At 31.4% G+C, this 22500-nt stretch overlaps 1 protein-coding gene across 22 annotated transcripts in view; it reads right to left on the bottom strand.

Annotated features, from left to right (window-relative positions):
• LOC106869227 (tolloid-like protein 2) overlaps nt 1-22500 on the bottom strand; it is a 1141949-nt gene that overhangs the window by 13773 nt on the left and 1105676 nt on the right. For all 22 annotated transcript variants that reach the window (XM_089358367.1, XM_089358378.1, XM_089358375.1 and 19 more), the window contains one exon: nt 1-9578. This exon is cut by the window's left edge and continues 13773 nt beyond it. In XM_089358367.1, coding sequence (XP_089214493.1) covers nt 9343-9578 — 236 coding nt within the window. In that variant the 3' untranslated portion in view covers nt 1-9342. The remainder of the gene's footprint in view (nt 9579-22500) is intronic.

The following is a 22500-nucleotide window of genomic DNA, read 5'->3' as shown; positions in this document are numbered from 1 at the left end:
GACATGAAACTTTGAACAACGTAAATAGAAACAAATATATAATGTCTCTATTGTTTTTTAACAAGAAAAATATGAATAATAATGATAATTAAAACAATGAAGTCGATGTTGGTGTTTATTTTAATGATTAAAATGGCATCAGTAGTTGAAGTATTTTCAACGTAATTTATTTTGTTTAAAATTTTTCGATTGAGTTTGATTCATCCATTTGAATGTTTATTCCTTGCTCCATATGCCTCTTCCTCCAATTTCTATTTAATAATGCCTGGCTCTATATTTATGCATGATTTTTCTGCAAAAATTACCTAAGATCACAGATCACAGACTTTAAGTATGATAAGCTTCTTCAATGAAGTATGAAGATCTTTGTGAACAAACAGTAGCACAATCATTTTAAGTTTTTAGATTTTTCTCACATCCTCGCGGGTTGATATTCAGCTGGATCTTGAAACCTGGACAAGAGACAAATAATCAAATAGCAACTTGTTGATCCAGAGGATCCAAAGAATCTTAAACAGCTGAAAATCATAATGATTCATAATGATCTGATCATTCTTCCATGGTTAAAAAAAACCCCCAAAAAACTGGGGAGTTAATCGAACTTTTAAGGGTCACTGGCTAAATCAAGGTAATTCATAATACCAAATGGTCTTCATTATGTTCCACGTGATATGTAAAATATTTTAGAGTAGTTATGGTTGCTTTGTTCTATAATGGCCACACAAATACCTATAGGGATTCGTTGGAAAAAAAAGACAATATCTTTTTATTATTTGTAGACCTAATAACAAAACAGACACGAACCATTTGTAGGTTCCTTTTGCATACCTTGTCGTTTTTCCTTGTTTATCTGAGTAATTGCTTGCTAAACTCTCCAATAGATGAAGGAGAATGACATCAGATTTACACCTAAGACTGATAACTTTAGCATTTCTTTTTATCTACTTTTACAATGATGAAAGGACAACAGAGATCAGAAAACTGACAATCAAACAATCCATGGAAAAGATCGATAAAATGGATCTAAGATATCAGTGTCATTCTCCCATTTTCAATTGGATTTGTGATATTCAGTGCAAACATGTAATAATACTAATAATAATAATAATAATAATAATAATAATAATAATAATAAACTGAATCTAAAGATATATGCTTGGTGTGGTCAGGTCAAAAATTAATTTTAATTCACTAAAAGCTTGTGAAATAATTGGTAGCAATCAAACTAATTTTCATATTTTCACAATAAAAATAAAAGTAAATAATGAGAATACAGTTGTGTGTTTGTATGTGTGTGTGAGGGGAAGGTGGAAAGTTTAATTAAAAAATAGCAAAAAATGTTTTAGTAATATAAATAATAATTGGTTCAAGTATTAATTAATTTCTCTCTTTCTTCTTCTAAACAGCCATACTAGTAAATTTTAGCCTTCTAGACAGGGAAGTAAGAGTTACTATGTGAATAAATTCATTTTTTTTTTATTAAATTAAATTAATGTTTAAGGAGTTTAGGGATGATATTTGATGTTCTTTACTAAATTAATCAAATGATTAATTCATTTTATACATTTCCATTCTGGCAAATACCTTCATTGTCATTAGGTATGTAGAAGTGATGACTATGCAGTTTACACCTAAGTTTTATTCACACATGACAAAAAAATTAGATCGAATATTAAAACTGCCAACAGCAGAAATATATGGAATATTATTGTGAGTAGAGTGATACAATAAGTATTGCAGTCACTGCTACTGTAACTGCTAGAGTTTGTACAATGAACTTCAACATTACACAAAAAAAGCTTAAATTTGAAATGTTTAATAATATGAGACAAATGGGAAGAATGAAGTCACACTTTGGGCTAGTACTTCTCATGTTGTTGGTTTGGATTGATACCCGCAAACATTATCTCGATGTACATATTTACATGTTCATGTTTACTGCTATTTACATGTTCATGTTTACTGCTATTTACAAGCATGTGTACATTTTATTATTGTTTCTCATGCTTGTTTTTTTCTCTTTTTTACATTATCAACTCTGTGTTACACACACCTTACTATTTTTGTAATACTCACTTTATCCATTACCATTTCAGCAAATAATGAAATAATGAAACCATCATCATCGTTATTATTATCATTATTATTGTTATTGTCATTATTATTATTATTATTATCATTATTATTATAAATTTCTCATATTACATTCATTTTCTTAATGCATTTATCTCTCTTAATATAATTTATTACTTGAATGAAAACTAACTAAGAATGTGGATTTTCAGCTCACTTAGAACCCAATCAGAATTGGAATATCTGCAGGATTTGATAGAACTGGACAATGAAAGAATACATAAAATTTGCTTTAAGTCAACTGAGTTACTCTTGAAAAAAGTGGCTACAGAAATCTTGATAGAAATCAGAGATCAGATCACAGAATCTCTAATGGTGGCAGACTTCTTATCAACAATTATTTCAAATCTTTAGAATTTGAATTACAAATAGTTTGGGTCTCATGTAATATAACTATTAAAACCAAAAGTAAAACCACTAATGATTATTGCACCACTAACCATCATTGAGGTAGAGACAGGCATCTGTCAGTGTGAAGGCAAAGAAACCTCTGATTATCTGTGAGTCCACAAGTCATCATTGATACTGTAGCATTGCTGCTCTGATGTAGTTATAGAATGATTAGAGTAGATAACACCGAACCAGATGACTTATACAAAATAAAACTGTTAATGATATTTCAAACAGTGATACAGTATCATACTTTTACTGATAAACTCATCAATAATATGAACAAACATACTAAGATCTGAAAAACACCGAGGTTTCTTCCCTGTTTACTGCATAGCATGTGTTTCTATATGCTGCAAATAATCATCATCAAGAAAAACTCAACACTGACATATTAAGGAGCTAGAGTTCTGTATTGTAATGGATTGCACTGTAGGATCTATGAAAAAGAATGTAAATACTTTCATCTGAACAGATTAAATATATCTTCATATAGCCTTCATAGAAATACATTTTAAGACTATTGAACAAGGGTTAAGAAATGGGGAATGAGTACTCATATTTTCCCTATTTTATGCCTATATGAATGTGTGTTAAATCTCCATATTAGTCTTCTGCAAATCCTTATCATCACAGTTGGTTTTACACTATAGGCAGTGGTCTTTGGCGGATCAGATCTTGAAATGAAAGAACCAATAGGAGACATCAACATAAATTGTACAAAGGGCAGTGGATTGGCAGAATCAGTGGAGCAATGTATTTAATACCTTGTGGTATTTAGCCACATCCCTTTGTGTTCAAATTGTACCACGGTCGACTTTATATTTTATCCTTTTGAAGGGTCAATAAAATAAATAAATACCGGTGAACATCTGATTTGACATAGTAACATACATATCTATATCTATATATATATATATATATATATACATATATATACCCTTCCAAAAGATGTATGATCTTGTGCCAATGTAAGAATGCATTACTATTATTATCATCATTATCATTATTTAAATAAATTCTACCCTAAACAAAGGTAGAATCTCTTCTCCTTCCTGGGATAGGAGACATCACAAAGTACAGGCTATTAACCTGGGTAACTGCCGTAAGGTTGGAAGCGGAAGTTTCATGTGTTTTTTTATAGACTAGCTTCATTTCACAAGATGGCACCAATTACTTCATATATAAAGTAACCCGGTTTTGTAAATATATAATCTAGACAGCCTCCTCTGCTTCAGGAAGAAGATAATTTCCCCATGGATGTTTGGATACCTGTTCAATATAATTATATATACATGCATCAATTCAGAGATGCTTGGTTGCATGTTAAGGAAGAAAATTTTTTATATGCCACACAGTCAGTATACATATATCGCTATGCATGTATACACACACACTCATACATATATATGCTCATACCAACTCATATTATACAAAGACTCAACATGTGTCCATACATGAAGGTATGTAGATTAAAAACAATGTATACAGACTTCTTATATAATGTCTTCTATACACAGTTGATTATATACTTTAATATACTTACATAATATACACAGAGACAATTCTTTGGGGACAGGGTTACATAGTTTATTCAGGTGACAATCGATTTTTTTTTTAAACTAAAATGAACATACCAGGATATTTCGATGCATTTTTCTTTTAGTATTAATATTCAATGTTTAATATGGTGTGGTTGAGATGGGGGTTAAGGTTATGCATACATATAAAGTGAGGTTTATTTTTAACAGAACATACAAACATTATATGTGTGTGTGTGTGTATATATATATATATATATATATATATATATATATATATATATATATATATATGTATATATATTACATTATGAAGAATGATAAAACTAATAACAACAATAATAATAATAATAATGACAGAAGATAACAATAATAGGGTAGATGTAAAAATTATCTATGATGACAAGGGTAGCATTAATATTTCTCATGTTGATGAAAACAATAATTGTTGTAATAATTAATAAACATCACTTTGTAAAAGTTGAAAGCAGCAGGCATTTAACCTTTCACAAATAAAAAATAAAGGAGGAAAGAAAAAGCAATTAAAAGAAAAACACTTAACTTCCATAAAAATGTAACTAAACGAAATAAAAATGTTCATGGCAGAAATAGAAGTTTCACTAACATTTAGAATTGGTTTATAATGATCCCCACACCCACCTCCACTTTGTAAGTTGGATTTTTATAACAATTTCTATGTTATTTTGTTGATTTTTCTTGTAATCTGCTACATTTTTGTTTTCGATATTAAGTAATTTATAGTGTAAAGTAATGAATTTCTTTGTTGATTTGACTAATTAAATTCTTTTTCGTTCTTTTTCTTCCCATATATTTCACCTAATTTAGAACCAAGTAATTACTTAACTTGTGAATATAGGAACAAAACTGCTGGCTGCTAATTTAATTAGTATTTAGTATAATCATCAAATGTTGAACCTGATTAAACCAAAGCTGAAGTGTTTGTGAACCAGAGTAAGTGGAAGTGTTTTCGTTTCATTTTTTTTTTTTCTTGGTGAAAAGTCAATGAATAACTATGAATATGGTGTATTTGCTAACAGGAATGACTTACAACCAGACCATTTCAATGATTTCTTTCCATTTATTCAGTGTTGAGAATGTCCAGAAATTTTAGTATTACTGTGAAGCAGTGATGATTTGCTGTTTACATGATACTTCTATCAGAAATTTCTTACTTGGACATTAGTCAATCATGCAAATACCAAATATAACATTTGTTAATCATAAGAAGTACTGACAACTTCATCAGACTCAATGTTCTTATGAACACAAGAACTCTGCCTGCCATTATCAAATGAACACAGATGAAATCTATTTCAAGAATTGAATGATAAAAAAACATTTCTCCAGTTCTTATGTAATAATATTCTATAAAGATAGAATCAAAAAGCACCTAGTATAGGTATAAATATACCCATAATATGATATATATAAATGTATACATATATATTTATATACACACACATACAACACATTACCACATTACTTGGCAGCATTTATAGCTAAATGAAGTAAGCTGGAGTATAAAGTATATTATGAGTTACTAAGTTCAAATATTCATTTCTCAGGATTGTTCAGCTGGCTTACTCTATTCATTGGCGTGGTTCTAAATCGTTAAGAACTTGCAGTAACTTCACTTTTGCCCAAAATAAAATGAAACAAAAATTTTTTAATTATTTTCGATATGAGAAACAAAACAGTTAGATTCATATTATTTATTTTTTTAAAATTCAGATTTTTTTTTCAGAAATAATAAATAAAATAAAAAATGAAGTTTAATTTTTTATGTTTAATTTTATGATATAAAGGTTAGAAATTTAGTAATTAAAAAATGAAAACAACTAAAAATTTCATAATTTTGACAATTATTTTTTTTCTCATACAAAGTGAAACTAATAAAAATTAATTATGATAAAATGGATAACATACCTCTCTCACACATGCATACTTACACTCATACATACAATCATACATACATACATACATACATACATACATACATAGAAGGTTGTTTGCATGAAGACTTATGCATGGTAGTAGACAGAATAACATATAACTGTATCTGTTTTTTGTCTGTACCCACATGGTCCAGTGAGGAGCTCAAATACTAGGTTCATTACTACATTCAAACATGTAGTCACATGTTTTGTTAGTACTTCTATGCATTTTTCTCTTAACATATTGTTTGTATATCTACTGTATTAATACAGTAGACACAATTCTAATCAATGTGATGATCAGGAAGACCATAATCAATGCATATACATATGTACACACACATAAATGCATATATATTTGTATAGACATATATATGCATATACACATACATATAATATATATATGTACACATGGATGCAAAAATGCATATACATGCATTTGCATATATGCATATAACTAATGTATTCACATTTGATTGCAATATGCATACATAAGCATTCACATATAACCTCTAGTTTTCCTTCTTCTTTCTTTCCAAGCAGCTTGCATTCATTAATTATTCAACATACCTGCACAACATACCATAATGATTAGATATTAATAGTTGACTACAGACTAAATCGTCTTCATCTGAAATCTACAGATATGTTAGATTTGTATTGGTTTATATGATTTTATTTTCAAATTTCACTACAAAACATTATAAGAGAGAGAGAAGGAATACCTCAAACAATTTTTTTTCTAATACGGATATACAATTTTCAGTTGGGAAAAACAACAACTCCATGTAATTGTAGCAATCATTATTTTTTTTTTTTGTTTAGCTTTGAAGCTGGTTTGCTTTAACTGTTTCCCCCCCTATTTTTTGCAGGTTCTTTTTTAAAAAAAAACCCTTATATACTCTTGATCTTTCAGCTCTTTGTGTGTATATTAAAAAAAAAAAAGACTTGTTCAGTTTTCTTTTTTTAATAACATTTGATGTTTAGTAATAATAATGAGATGAAATTCTGTTAAATCGATGTTATGTTAGTTCATCCATGTTTTTTTTTATTATTTATTTGTTGTTGTTATTGTTGTTGTCATGTTTGTTTCTTGGTGGGGAGGGAAATTTTGTTTAAAGCATTTCAGTTTGCTTGTTTTCCTTTGAGAATATGGGGAACAGAAAAGTAGGAGGAGAATGAGGAAGAGGAGGAGGCTGTGATTGACTGAGAGAAAAATCAGAAGTTTGTGTGTACAAAAAAAGAAAAAAAAAGAAAGAGGTGGAGGGGGCAAATATCTAAATGCTCACAAGGATACAAATGGGAAAAATCCTGTACAGTACCACAAATAACTTTGAATGTTAACTGGTTAGTGCACACACACACACAAACACACAACACATGCTAGCAACCACATATGCCCACAAACAAACACATACTTGCACATATGTACACATGCAGGTACACACGCACACACACACAACATACACACTCACATACAATACAGAATAAAAGATTCATTCATATGTAAACAAATGATAATGGATTTGCAAAACAACCAAATCAATACAGTCAAGATATTTTTTGTTCACCTGTCTGTCTATTCCGCAAACATCTTTAACATGCTTTCTTTCATACCTTTGCTTTTTCTATTTTATTTCCATAACAATTTTCTAAACTTTTTTACACATAAATTCATTCTTTTAGGGTTTTTTTGTTGTTATTTTTTACTCTTTTGTTGCCAAAATGTCCAGTTTGTTTACACATTTGATTTTGCTAATTTTTTTCTTTCAGTTTTTTTCAATTTTATTATTATTATTATTATTATTATTATTATTATTATTATTATTATTATTATTATTATTATTATTGTCATCATAATCATCATCATCATTGTTATTATTATTATTTATTGATTTAATTAAAAATTTCAAATAGTTTAATTAAATATAATAATAATAAATTTAAAAATAAAATATACACAACAAAAATACTTTCTAGCTGAGCTGATGAAACAGCCTGCTAGCCCACAGGTTCAAGTCTAGAGAAGAAAGATTAAGCAAAGAATTAACAATGGAAAAAAAAAAGTGGTACCCTTGACACAATCTCACTATTATTACTTGAAACAACAATTTGCTAATGGTATGCTAACTCTGTCAGTATTGCTGACATTGTTAGTTCATGATTGGTTGTATTTATGTGATTTTTTTTTTGCATTTTTTAACCATTTTTTTTTTAGACTTATATGTTAATTACTTATAACTATTGGTGACGTAATTTAGTAACATCATATTTGGAGTAGCTCTAAAAGAAAAAAATGTGTATGTATATAAATACATGTATATGTGGATGCATAACAGTATCTGCATATACATGTATATATATATATATTTGTGTATGTGAATATATACAAGCACAGACATGGATACATATAATACATACATGTATGTGTGTATGTATATATATATATATATATATATATATATATATATATATATATGCATATATATATAATTTTGATTTTTCACTTTGATTCCCAGTTATCGTTTAACATATTCTCCTCTTTCAAATATTGTGGTTAGACATAACATCTGTGTGTGTGTATGTGTATGTATATATACATATATATATATATATATATATATATATATATATATATATATATATATATATATGACAATTTTAATGTTTTCTATATCATTTCTCCTGATTCTTTTTCCCTTCTGTTCTCGTTGAAGTCAGAAATGTCATCGACTACAAAAGCAGTCATAGAATTAAAAAAAAAAAGAAGTTTTGTTGCTGTTTTTAACTCTCTTTTGTGATATCATTTTTTTTTTATTTTAAGGGGGTAGGGGTTTGTCACATGGCCTACATCTTGATTGGCTAGTTTGAAATGTTCTTTCATATCTGCAGTGTCCACCACTAATAGGATTTATTCAACAAGAAAGTGATTGTCCACAACGCCAATGTTGATGAAAAAAATGGCCCAGTTTCATTTTCACAGCCTGTGTACAACAAACTGTTGATGTATTTAGTATTCCAGTACATAATAACATAGTATACCAGATGGCCTGATTGATGGTGGTGGTGGTGGTGGTGGTGGTGGTGGCGTTGACGTTAGTAGTACTGACCACGAATGCTATATTTTTCGCTGTTCTGAAAGGTTTAGCTGGAAGTAGCTCCAAGTCTGAAGTAAAAGGGAGATTAACAGAAGTGGTATCAGTGTAAACGACCTTCCTTTCCAACATCATCATCATTGCCAATGCAATCACTGCCCAGATCCTGTGGATTTCAATCACAAGGTTGTCGTGTTGGTTTTGTGTAACAGCTAACATTAACATTAGTCATACAATAGAGATCCTTTGACACTTAGGGCTCTCCTGTGTTAGGAGTCTGTCAGTTGTATTACATCCTGATGAGGACACATAACGAACTTCCACATGATCTTGTTCAGGTGGCTTGCGGTCGCCAAATTTTTTCCGATGATAAAATCCACATATCACCAAAATTATACAGAAGAATGATGATATAGATGTCCCTACAGCTATATGGAGAATTTGTATACTCCCTGTTGCTGGACCTGTAAAAACAAAAAAAAAAAAACATAAATAAATATGAATATATAGATGTATTGAAACATTTATTTGCATTTTATTTCAGTACCTCTTTTCCTTATCCCCAAATCAGCCCTCATTGAATAAACCCATGATGAAAAGAAATTATAGATATAATGTACCATGGACTATATTATTCAATGTTTCACATTTCTTTTCTTTACATTATGGTATTGTCTGGTTTGAGGTTGATTTGGTTGCTATTAGCCACTCAGAGGCTACCCTTTTTGCTATTGATGGTCAAAATTTGAAAGGAATTATAGATTTAATTTTTATCTTTAAGAGAGAATAGAAAAAATAAAAAATAAAAAAACTGTTAAAGCATGAAAAATTAAAATTTTACATTTGCAATTTTACTGAGTGTTTTTATTATATTTTTTAAGTTTTATTTATCATTTTGTTTTTTTTTGCATTAATAAAAATACTTCCTCTTCAAATATTTTTTTCCCTTCCAAGATATTTTAACAAACTAAACAATTCTTGCTGAACAAACCACTTTGTGTTTGCCAACAAACAAGAATCTTTGTATGGAAGAAACAGGTAATTTTTTCCAAATCATCCACTATCACAACAACAATAAGAATAATAAGAGATGATGTCTTTGTAGAAAATAACAGTTTTCCTACAAAACACAGTCTCTTTTCTAAACAGCCTTCCACCAAAGAGAATTTCTCATAAAAACAATGCATTTAAGTTAAATGCTTTGAATTAGATAACATGAAGGAAATGGTAACAGTAAAAATTATAAATAAATATACACAGAAGGAAATAAACAAAAACAAAACAAAATATATTAATAAAAACTAGATCAGAATTTTATTCTCCTTGAAAAGATTCGTTAGAATTTTCAAAGTAATTCTATCAATAAAATTTTCAAAGAAAACTCATAAAAATTAATACAAAGATGGTCAGCAGACAGTCAGCCAGACAGACAGATACACACACACACACACATACACAAATGTATGCACACATACCTTCACAGGATTAGTGTTTACTCTCAGAAAAGATTCCAGTTGTGGCATGCACATGAGTGTGTGTGTGTGTGTGTGCATGTATGTACATGTGTGTTTTCAATGTTTTCTATGGTTTGTTAGTTTTGTCCAAGTTCAGATTTGTTACAGGAGAATTGGTACAATACAATAATCAAAGAAGCGAAAACAGAGAATAAATATTAAAATTAAAAAGAAAAATATAAAACAAAAAAAAAATCACTTACTTAGCAATTATAACCAAATTTCTCAAAATGTAAGGAACTTAAATTTGTAACTATAATTTGGAGGAGATAGGAATTTCATTTTATTTGAATTACAAACCGACATCAGTATATTTTCTACAAGACACACTCATAAATATGTGGAATGTACACATGTCTATGTGTGTATTTGGGTGAATGAATATATATATATACATATATATATATATATATATATATTTATTTATTTATTTATTTATTTATTTATTTATTTATTCACATAGGAAGTTTATATACAGAGGTGAAGGCATATCTGTGTAGTTCAGAATTTTGCTTTACAGTCATGTGGTTTCATGTTCTATAATACTGAGTGGCACTTTGGTCAGATGCTTTCCTCTATAACCTTTGGTGGATGTAATTAATACTGGTTTCAGATTTTGGCACAAGGCCAGTAATTTTGGGGGTTGAAGTAAGTTGATTACATTGACCTCAGTGTTCAACTGGAACTTCATTTATCGACATCGAATGAACGAAAGGCAAAGTGGACCTTGGCAGAAATTGAACTCAGAGTGCAAAGATGAACAAAATGCCACCAAACAGTTCGCTTGGTATGCTAACGATTCTGCCAGCTTGCTGCCTTATGATTAATATTAATGGATGGAAATTGGACAGAAGCTTGTTGTGTACATTATAGTATATATCTTAATTATCCTAATTTATATCCATGTTCCATGCTGGCATGGATTGAATGGTTTCACAAGGGTCTGATGAGCTTCAGTGTCTGCTTTCACATGGGTTCTACAGCTGGATGCCCTTCTGAACAGCTTACTGGGAGCTTTTTCCATGCTACTAGCACTATTGAGGTTGCCATGCAGCTCACAAATCTACAAAATCTGAGGAGGGTGGGCATGTCCTAATGCTGGATGGGGGTTAAGTCATGAGAGAAGAGGTTGGGGTAAGGAGGATTCTTGCTGTAGAGTTACGATATGGCTACTAACATTTAGAAGAGAGAGTAAGAGTGAATTGATGGTATCTCCAAAGAGATAAACAGCAGTGAAGAGGTATCCTAGTGACACCTCAAAGTATGAATTAGTAAATAATGGCAAATGAAATATTTTGCCATTAGATTGACAACAGAATATAGTTTTATATAAGGACATACATCCCTGTAATGGAAATAATATGCTAATACCCATATTTTTTATGGGGGTTTATATGCACTAATATTGGTTTCAAATTTTAGCACAAGGCCAGCAATTTCGGGGGAGGGGGTAAATCAATTATATCGACCTCAGTGCTCAACTGGTACTAATTCTATTGAGACTAAAAGAATGGAAATCAAAACCAACCTCAGTGGAATTTGAACTCAGAACATATAGACAAACTAAATGCCACTAAACATTTTGCCTAGCATGCTAATGATTCTTCCAACTCATTGCTTTATATAAATATAAATATATATATATATATATATATATATATATATATATATATATATATATATAAATATAAATATATATATATATATATGTATATATATATAAATATATATATATATGTATATATATATAAATATATATATATATGTATATATATATATGTATATATATATATATATATATATATATATATATATATATATATATATATATATATAATTTATGGAAAAAACGATGGGTTTTTTTTCCTTATGGGGTTTTTTCATGCTGACTACTTGATAAATTCTTATAAAGATTTTATCCTATATTATATTATATATATATATATATATATATATATATAAGCCCTAATATTAGACTATTTTCAACATCATCATCATCGTTTAATGTCCGTTTTCCATGCTGGCATGGGTTGCACGGTTCAACTGATGTCTGGAGAGCTTGCAGCTACACCAGGCTCCAATCTGATCTGGCAATGTTTGTACAGCTGGATGCCCTTCCTAATGCCAACCACTCCGAGAATGTAGTGGGTGCATTTTACGTGCCACTGGCACAGGAGCCAGTCAGGCGAGCCTAGCATCAATCATATTCGGGTAGTGCTTTTTACATGTAACTGGCATGGGGGCCAGTCAGAGGGTACTGGCATTGGCCACATTCGGATGGTGCTTTTTACATGCCACCAGCACAGGCGTCAGTCAGGGGGTACTAGCATCGGCCACGTAGAAAGCTTACTATTCTATTTACAAATATGTATGTATATACGTGTGTGTATACATGTATGTGTGCCTGAAATATACTTACACAGACACATGCACATATATATGTGAGCTTAAATGTGTATTTAACTATAAATGGACAAAGAAATAGAAAACAGAAAAGGGTGGACTGCAGAATAGAGACCAATGTAGAGTAGACAGACATGGAAAATAGCAAAGGAAAATATCATTTAGATACGGCAATTAGCAAGAATCTTCTGAAATTTGACGCTGTCACAAGTTAATTAATTATATTTGCACCTGCATAAATTAATGAAATAATTTTGGAGAGTGAAGAAAGAAAAAAAAAAAAACAGCTGAAATATTATAAATTATGATAAAGAATAAGAGAGAGCTGAAAATGAAATTGTGATATGGAAGTTAAAAATATGCATGTATACATATACAACCATATATATATATATATATATATATATATATATATATATGTATGTGTGCATGTATATATATATATATATATATATATATATATATATATATACATATATATATATGGATATGTATATATATATGTATATATATATATATATATATATATATATATATATATATATATATATATATATATACGCATATATATATGTATAAATATGCATGTATATTTATATATACACACACATATATATATACATATATAAGTATGTATACACACATACACAGATATATATGCATGTATATATATCTATGTGTTTGTGTGTGTGTGTGTATGTGTGTGTGTGTGTGTGTGTGTGTGTGTGTGTGTGTGTGTGTGTATAGTAAGCTGGTAAATAAAATATCAGAAGATAATAAACATACCAAGTTAAATATACTGATAGGAAAATAGAAATTGGAAATTAAATGAAGATTATTTTTTAACGTATTTTTGCATCTGGAAATTAAACAAAAAAAAATATTAGTTTGCTTTCATTAAGTGTATGTTAAATTTTAATTATTGTCTGCAATAGATTTGTTGTATTTAATATATATTGACCTTTGCAGTTCATCGATCATTATCTACAGGCCTTGGCTCATAATATCTAGTCAATGACTACATTTAATATATTTAATCCTTCTTGGTCTATATTAACATTTCATTAAAAAAGATATGTATATATATATATATATATATATATATATATATATATATTATTAATATAACTAAAACAATTTTAATGATAAAGTCCATCCAATTCCATTTTATATATATATCTAATTTCAAATCAAATATATTTAATTCCAAATCTCTGGCTACACTCTATGCAATTTGTTTTATTTAATATAAAACAACCTTTGATCATTGTATGTCTGATGACCTTGCTTTTTTGATATTAAGTCAGTCACTTTCTAACCCAACACACTTCTGTTAACATAGAAAAAACAAAGTACCTAATTCTTTTTGAAATAAACAAACCTACAGACACACTGTAGACTAATGTAGAAAACTTCTTTTTGAAATGTGCTATTTGCTAATATGGAAATTACATACATACATGTACACACACACATATACGCACACACACACATATACACACACACATATATACATACATGCATATATATATCATCATCATGATCGTTTAACGTCCGCTTTCCATGCTAGCATGGGTTGGACGATTTGACTGAGGACTGGTGAACCAGATGGCTACACCAGGCTCCAGTCTAATTTGGCAGAGTTTCTACAGCTGGATGCCATATATATATATATATATATATATATATATATATATATATATATATATATGGCATCCAGCTGTAGAAACTCTGGTTGTGGTCATGCTAGAGCACATTTGTAGGTATAGGTGTGTATTTAACAGCATCACTAATTTTATATGACTGTACATATTGGTAGGTCTGCTTATATGATTGAAATATATCAATAAAACTTTTTTATTGAATGCCAAATATAATTATTTAATTTTGATTAACCAGGAGGCATATTACTAAACAGAGATGTCAGGTATTGTATATTGCTGGATTATTTGGAGTTATGCTTGCTTAGCACATTGGAATGCTCACATTGCCTTCAATTACCTAATTTATAATGCTTAACCTTTACCGCAGTCAAATAAATTCATGTTGACAAGGTGATGCCCTACCTTAATGATATGTTTCAATATTTCACCCACAGTTAAATCAAATTTTTCAGGAAAAAGGCTATTTTTGGAGTTTAGACATTATGGAAACAAACTTTGAAATAAAAAAATAATAATGCTAATTTTAATGTGAACTAGCAAATGATATTCATCATGCTAATGGATGGTCTGCACAAAATGACAACTATTTAGTGGCGTGTAGTATCATAAAAGTATCTAGTCAAGATCAATGCTGCGAGTTTATATTTAAAGCTTGTAACTTCACCTAAAACAACTCTTTCTTGTGATATTCAAGTTACTACAACATGAAATAATTCCATCAAATTTCCATTAAAGTATCCAGCACACAAATTCATTACTCTACATAAGCTTAGAAGATATTTAATGAGAGAGAGAGAGAGAGAGAGAGAGAGAGAGAGAGAGATGGGTATTGTGATATGCTTCACTCAATTTCTGCAATAGTTATTACATTGAAGGCAGGTAGCATTCCTCTCGATGGCATTGTATGTTTCATGTTTATTTTACATTTCTATGTAAAATCCTTCTGGGATTCAGAACTTGTAATTCAGGAGGATTAATGTACTTTCAGTATCATATACAATAACATCCATCCAGTTATTAAATTGGATGGATTTTGAAATATGTTGACAAAATACATGTCGAACAAAACCAATAAGTGCAACTACTGCTTAGCTTGATTCTTGAGAAATTGTTTTAGAATTATTTCTTTGCTATTCTCAATTAATATTCACACATTTCAAGTAACAATAGAAGCTATTTCTTTGAAAGCTGTTTCGAAGTAGATATGAAATTATTAAGACATTTTCTTTTCTGTACTATTATTAGAGTGTTATGAGGTATGACAGGAAAATATCTGTGAAGAAAGATTGAAATTCTAACAAGTAGCCCTGAGATTAACCCTTTAGCATTCAGTTTACTTGGTCGAATGTAACTATTTTTTATACCCATTGTTTTTAATTAATCATGCATTATTTTGTAGTTTTGAAATTTTGATGATGGGATTGTGTATTTTATAACAGCATTGATGGGTAGGTGTGATAGGCAAGATGTGGTTTGTTTGAACACAAAATAGGTAGCATATTTGGGCCAGATATGGCCACCTTAAAGGCTAAAGGGTTAAAGTTACTTTGTGGGAGACAGAAACCATGAAATGGTTCAACACCACTATCTTGGTGCAGTAAATAGCAGTAAAAAAATTAGGGATTTTGCCTTTTATCCCTTTGACCAAACTGCAGAAATTATTTTTTTTTTTATATGGGCTCAGACAGGGCTGTGTGGTTAAGAAACACATTTGGTAGTCATGTGGTTTTGGGTTCTGTCCAACTGCACAACACCTTGGGCAAAAGTCTTCTACTGTAGCCCTTAATTGACTAATGCCTTGTGAGTGGATTTCATAGACAGAAACTGTGTGGAAGCCCATAGTATATATGTATGTTTGTCACCACCCCACTGCTTGCCAACAGGTGTTGATTTGTTTACATCTGTGTAACTTAGCAGCCCAGCAAAAAAAAACAAACAAAAACACCCCAGATAGAATAAGTACCAAACTTAAAATCAACTACTAAGGTAGATTTGTTTGACTAAAATCTTTCAAAGCAATGCTCCAGCATGGCCGCAGTCCAGTGACTGAAACAAGTAAAAGAAGATTAAAGATCAATTTAAATTAGTGCTACTGTATTTCAATGATCCTAAAAAAATGACTAGAATTGACACCAAGAACTGGTCTAATATCTATCATCTTCAGACAGATTTTTGCTATTTTTGCAGCTACATACTTGTTCTATGAAGAAGTAGACTTCAAATTGATTTTTATCTTTATTATTTCAGATATTAAATATTCAATGTTAAGAAGATTCCAGACATTGATTGGGAATCTCTCTCTCTCTCTCTCTTAAAAGATATAAATTCTTTGTTATGTCATGGATGTTCGCAGAGCATCATGACAATTGTTGATACTAAATAAAAATTTTAAAAAAGCTACAAAACTCATTATTCAAGTACTTATATTCTTTTACAGGTTTTAGTCATTAAACAATACACATACAACAAAATCATCTTCAAGGAGGTTTTACTAATGTCCACTTTCTTTCATGCGGATATCAACTGCAGTTTAATGCTTGTTTTGTTGACCTCAAGAGAGTAACTGCAAAGTCATCCAAAATGAATGAAATAACAGAAGCTTTTTAAATCACAATCAGTGACCAACCTAAACAGTCTTAAGTTGCATGTACAATTTATACATATACGTATGGTGGCATTCACCAGGAGTGGGTTGAGTTGTCTTCGACCAATAAGTTCACCAAATCCCTCACAAGTGCTGACCACAATTGAGGCTGCAATGGATACTCACTCCTGGTTCCACTGCTGAAGACCATAGACTGAGGTGGTGGGAGCAATTGTGCTTTCACATCTGCCTTTGCTGTCACTAACTACATTTTCATTTGTCCTTCAGCTCACTTGTGCCCACCTGGGAGGGGAGTCAGGTTGACTACCTCATGAGTGAGTTTTTGTGGAGGAAAATGGAGAGTATGGCCAAGCCATCTTAGATGTCTTGTGAGTAGAGCTTCTTGCAGAGAGTTACTGCAGCAGTGATGTCATATTTTGGGGTTCGAAATAAAATCCAATAGGTGAACATGCAGAAAAAAAAAAATAGGTGCAGGAATGGCTGTGTGGTAAGTAGCTTGCTCACCAACCACATGATTCAGGGTTCAGTCCCACTGCATGACACCTTGAACAAGTGTATTCTTCTATAGCCTCAAGCCAACCAAAGCCATGTGAGTGGATTTGGTAGACAGAAACTGAAAGAAACCCATCGTATATAAGTATGTGTGTGTGCGTGTGTGTGTTTGTCTATCTTTATATCTGTGTTTGTTCCCCACCACTGCCACTACCATTGAATGACAACTGATGCAGTTTGGCAAAATAGACTGATAGAATAAGTACCAGGCTTTAAAATAATAAGCACTGGGGTAGATACATTTGACTAAGGCAGTGCCCCAGCATGACCATGGTTTAATGACTAAAACAAGTAAAAGATCAAGAATAAAAGACATAGAATGCAATGCAATATTTTTTCTTGATGCCGCAAGAGCAGTAAAATAATTTGAATACAAAAAGCAAAAACAAATGTAGTAATAATATCAATAAAACTAAATCTATCAATACCATTGACAGAAATAACTACTTCTCTTTTCTGGTTATACTTTTAAAGAATATGATATAAAAAGATAGTATTGGTTTAAACTAATAGTATCTTTTATATCCAGAGTCTAGTATAATCTGGAAGTTGGTCTAACAGAAATTATATATTATAGATTTATAAGCTTAGAAATGTCAGTATATGTCAGTATGCACATAGAGGAGCATTGGGGGAATTTAAGAAGTTGCAGCCATGTGCATACATGCACATATACCAGATGACTGCACACATTCAAAATTACATTATACTTTCACACTCAAAGATTTATACATATATATGTGTACATAAATAAGGGAGCAGCTTTCTGGATGTATATATATATATATATATACAAGGTGGTTGTCTACTCCTTACACAGAGTTTGACCATCTCTTGTACCTACAAGTTAGTCCCCTCATGGCGTCTGATGTGGCTTTTTAAACCAGACAATGTTCTGGAAAAAAACACCCACACAGATTGCACCTTTGATTTGAACTACCAATACCTGCAGGTAAGTTCTGCTCATTGTGGATCTTAATATGTTTTTTAAGACCCCCATTGGATTTGCAAGCCTTCTGGCATACACCACATTCAAACGTGTGCACAGACATATAGTCAGAATAGTTGGTTGAAGTTTGTTTTCCATGAATTCGCAGGTTCCAATTATATATATAATTGGAAAAGTTGGAGTCAACAAGAAGAAATATGGTTGGACACTTATTTGTGATCACTGAAATTGTTTCTACATAACGTAGTTCTCCAGGCTTGCAGGTACTTGATTATGCAACCGTTTCTTTGCATTATGAGATCTAGTTGTGTTTCCTCAGGTGTTATATAAATATTGTCTCTGTAAGTTCAAATTCTCAGCTTCAAGAGCATCCTATCTGTCTGTTACAGCCTGGAGTTAGTGGTAGCCACTGAGTGTATGAAGAGATGTGTTGGCAAATATATATATATAAATATATATTTGTGTCAGTGTTTGTTTCCCCACTACACCACTTCATAACTGGTGTTGGTTTGATTATGTCCCCATAACTTAATGGTTCAGAAAAAGAAACTGATAGAATAAGTACCAAGTTTCAAAAATTAACAAGTGCTGGGGTCTTCAAGGTGGTGCTCCAGCATGGCTGGAGTGTAATAACTGAAACAAGTAAAAAATAGAAGATTACATATGTATATATATATATATATATATATATATATATATATATATATATATATATATATATATATATATACACATTAATCAAAGTGTACAGTATTATACATCCATTATGGCCAATCTTACCAATCAGTTTCACACTAGGGATTCAACAGAGTGTTAGGTAACAAGTCGATAATGTAACCCTGTGCTCACCAGAGGTAGCTCTTATGGAATGAAATATGGTAACTGTATACACCCATGCACACAAGTGGCAATGGTGGTATATCTGACCCAGTGATAATAGAAAGACTCAAGGGAGGTCTGCAACCAAATAACTTTACTCAAAATAACACTTTGCGACTGATTCAGTGGTGGCAAAGATGCCTTTCCTTTACATGACAATTTATGCATCACATTGCAGAAATTACAATCTAAGTATATCTCAAAGCTAACTCTTACACTGTTGTACCACTTCCTGTGAAGCCCTAAGCACATACTTATTTAGCATAATGGTTAATTTAGTACTGATGAAGACATATAAAGTGTATTAGAGCAGAAATACACTTTTACTCTTTACTCTTTTACCTGTTTCAGTCATTTGACTGTGGCCATGCTGGAGCACCGCCTTTAGTCGAGCAAATCGACCCCAGGTCTTATTCTTTGTAAGCCTAGTACCTATTCTATCGGTCTCTTTTGCCGAACTGCTAAGTTACAGTGACATAAATACACCAGCACCGATCGTCAAGCGATGTTGGTGGGGACAAACACAGATGCACAAACGTATACACACACACATACATACATATATATACACATATATACGACGGCTTCTTTCAGTTTCCATCTACCAAATCCATTCACAAGGCTTTGGTTGGCCCGAGGCTATAGTAGAAGACACCTGCCCAAGGTGCCATGCAGTGGGACCGAACCCTGAACCATGTGGTTTGTAAGCAAGCTACTTACTACACATTCATAAAAACAAACTGGAAGCTTATCTACAAGAAAGAATAGTCAAATCTCACCCTGCCATCTTTGAAAATTGAAGGACATGTTGAATAATGAGCCACTACATGATCCTACATACCACAAAAAGTCAGGATAGGCATGGCTGGAATGTATTTGATCATATTTCTGCTTAATCAGACATGATCTCGGGCTAAATCACAACAACTGGTCAGTTCACATTAGTGGAAAATTCAAAGAATATTGATAGTTTTGCATTAAGCCTACCTGACAGCTGCAGCAGCTAAACAATGTGTAGTGCGTAACATTATGACAAACATCTGATATCAAAGACACTACCCAATAGATCTCTCGACATTCTGCAGCTTTTTAGGCTTAAGGAAATTATACAAAAAAAAAAAGAAAGAACAAAATAAAAAAATTAGATTGTCCAGTCTGTTGGTGTTGCCCAAAATTATGAATTCATTCATTTTTCATTCAGAAAAGACAGCTTAAATCTTTTGACTACTGTCTGATTAGTAATATGTTTTATATACATTGTATATATATATATGCCTAAACAAAATTTGGTCTTTTCCTCTTCAGGCGTAATATATATATTTTTTTATTCATTTACTTGTGTCATTTATCAGGCTGTAGCCATGCTAGGGCACTGCCTTGAAGAATTTTAGTTGGATTGATCCCAGAACTCATATTTTTTTAAAGTCTGGTACTTATTCGACTGGTCTCTTATGCTGGACCACTAAGTTACGAGGATATCCGCACACTAACACCAGTTCTCAAGTGATGGTGAGGAACAAACACAGTCACAAAGACACACACACACAAACACACACACACACACACACACACACACACACACACACACACATATATCGTCTGTAAAAAAAACATAAATCCAAAAGAAGAAGCACACTCTAAGATGTAGAGCAGTCATTATCATCATCATCATCATCATCCTCATTTAACGTCCACTTTCCATGCTAGCATGGGTTGGACGACTTGACTGAGGACTGGTAAACCAGATGGCTACGCCAGGCTCCAATCTAATTTGGCAGAGTTTCTACAGCTGGATGCCATCCCTAACGCCAACCACTCCCATAGTGTAGTGGGTGCTTTTACGTGCCACCGGCACGAAGGCCAGTCAGGTGGTACTGGCAATGGCCACGCTCAAAATGGTGTATTTTATGTGCCACTTGCACAGGAGCCGGTCTGGTGGCACTGGCAATGACATCACTTGAATGTCTTTTCACGTGCCACCGGCACAAGTGCCACCAAGGCAACGCTGGTAACAATTACGCTCAAATGGTGCTATTTATGTGCCACTGGTGCAGAAGCCAAACAGTATATAGACTCGAAATGTTAAAGACTTTTTACTTTCCAAGCGTTATACTAATACATCTGTTTATTGTCTACACACCTGTCTTTGTCTTTTGTTTTTTTTTTGTGAATTCTCCCTATATATATATATATATATATATATATATATGTAAGTATATTATGTATAATATATATTCTATATAATTTTATAGATATAGGTATTTTATGAATGTGTAAAATGTATGTATATATGTGTGCGTGTGTGTGCATGAGTATATTATGTGTGTGTATATATGTATATATATATATATATATATATATATATACATACATATATATATATACATATATTTTTATATATATAGATAGATGGATGGATGGAAGGATGGATGGATGGATGGACAGACAAACAGACAGACAGACAGACAGACAGATATGTAGCTAGATAAATAAATTGATAGATATTTCTTTATATACATTGAGCGAGAGAGAGGAAAAGAGAGAAGTGGAGGGAGGGATTACGATACATACAGTTAATTTGTAATGCACTTTTAGTATGGAGATTTGACAGTTAGCATTCTTAGGTTCATATTTTATAGTTAAAGCATGATTACCATGGACATGTCGATACGAATTACTTATTTCATTTTTATATGTGTGTATGCATATACTCTGTAAGTACACACATACACACACACACACACACACACACACACACACACAAACACACACATACACACACACACAGTAGCTGTGTAGTGCATATCTCAATAGAGAATA

Source organism: Octopus bimaculoides, chromosome 10 (assembly GCF_046866305.1).
Source record: "Octopus bimaculoides isolate indiv1 chromosome 10, ASM4686630v1, whole genome shotgun sequence".
Taxonomy (NCBI): Eukaryota; Metazoa; Mollusca; class Cephalopoda; order Octopoda; family Octopodidae; genus Octopus; species Octopus bimaculoides.
This window is presented reverse-complemented; position numbering and strand designations above follow the sequence as displayed.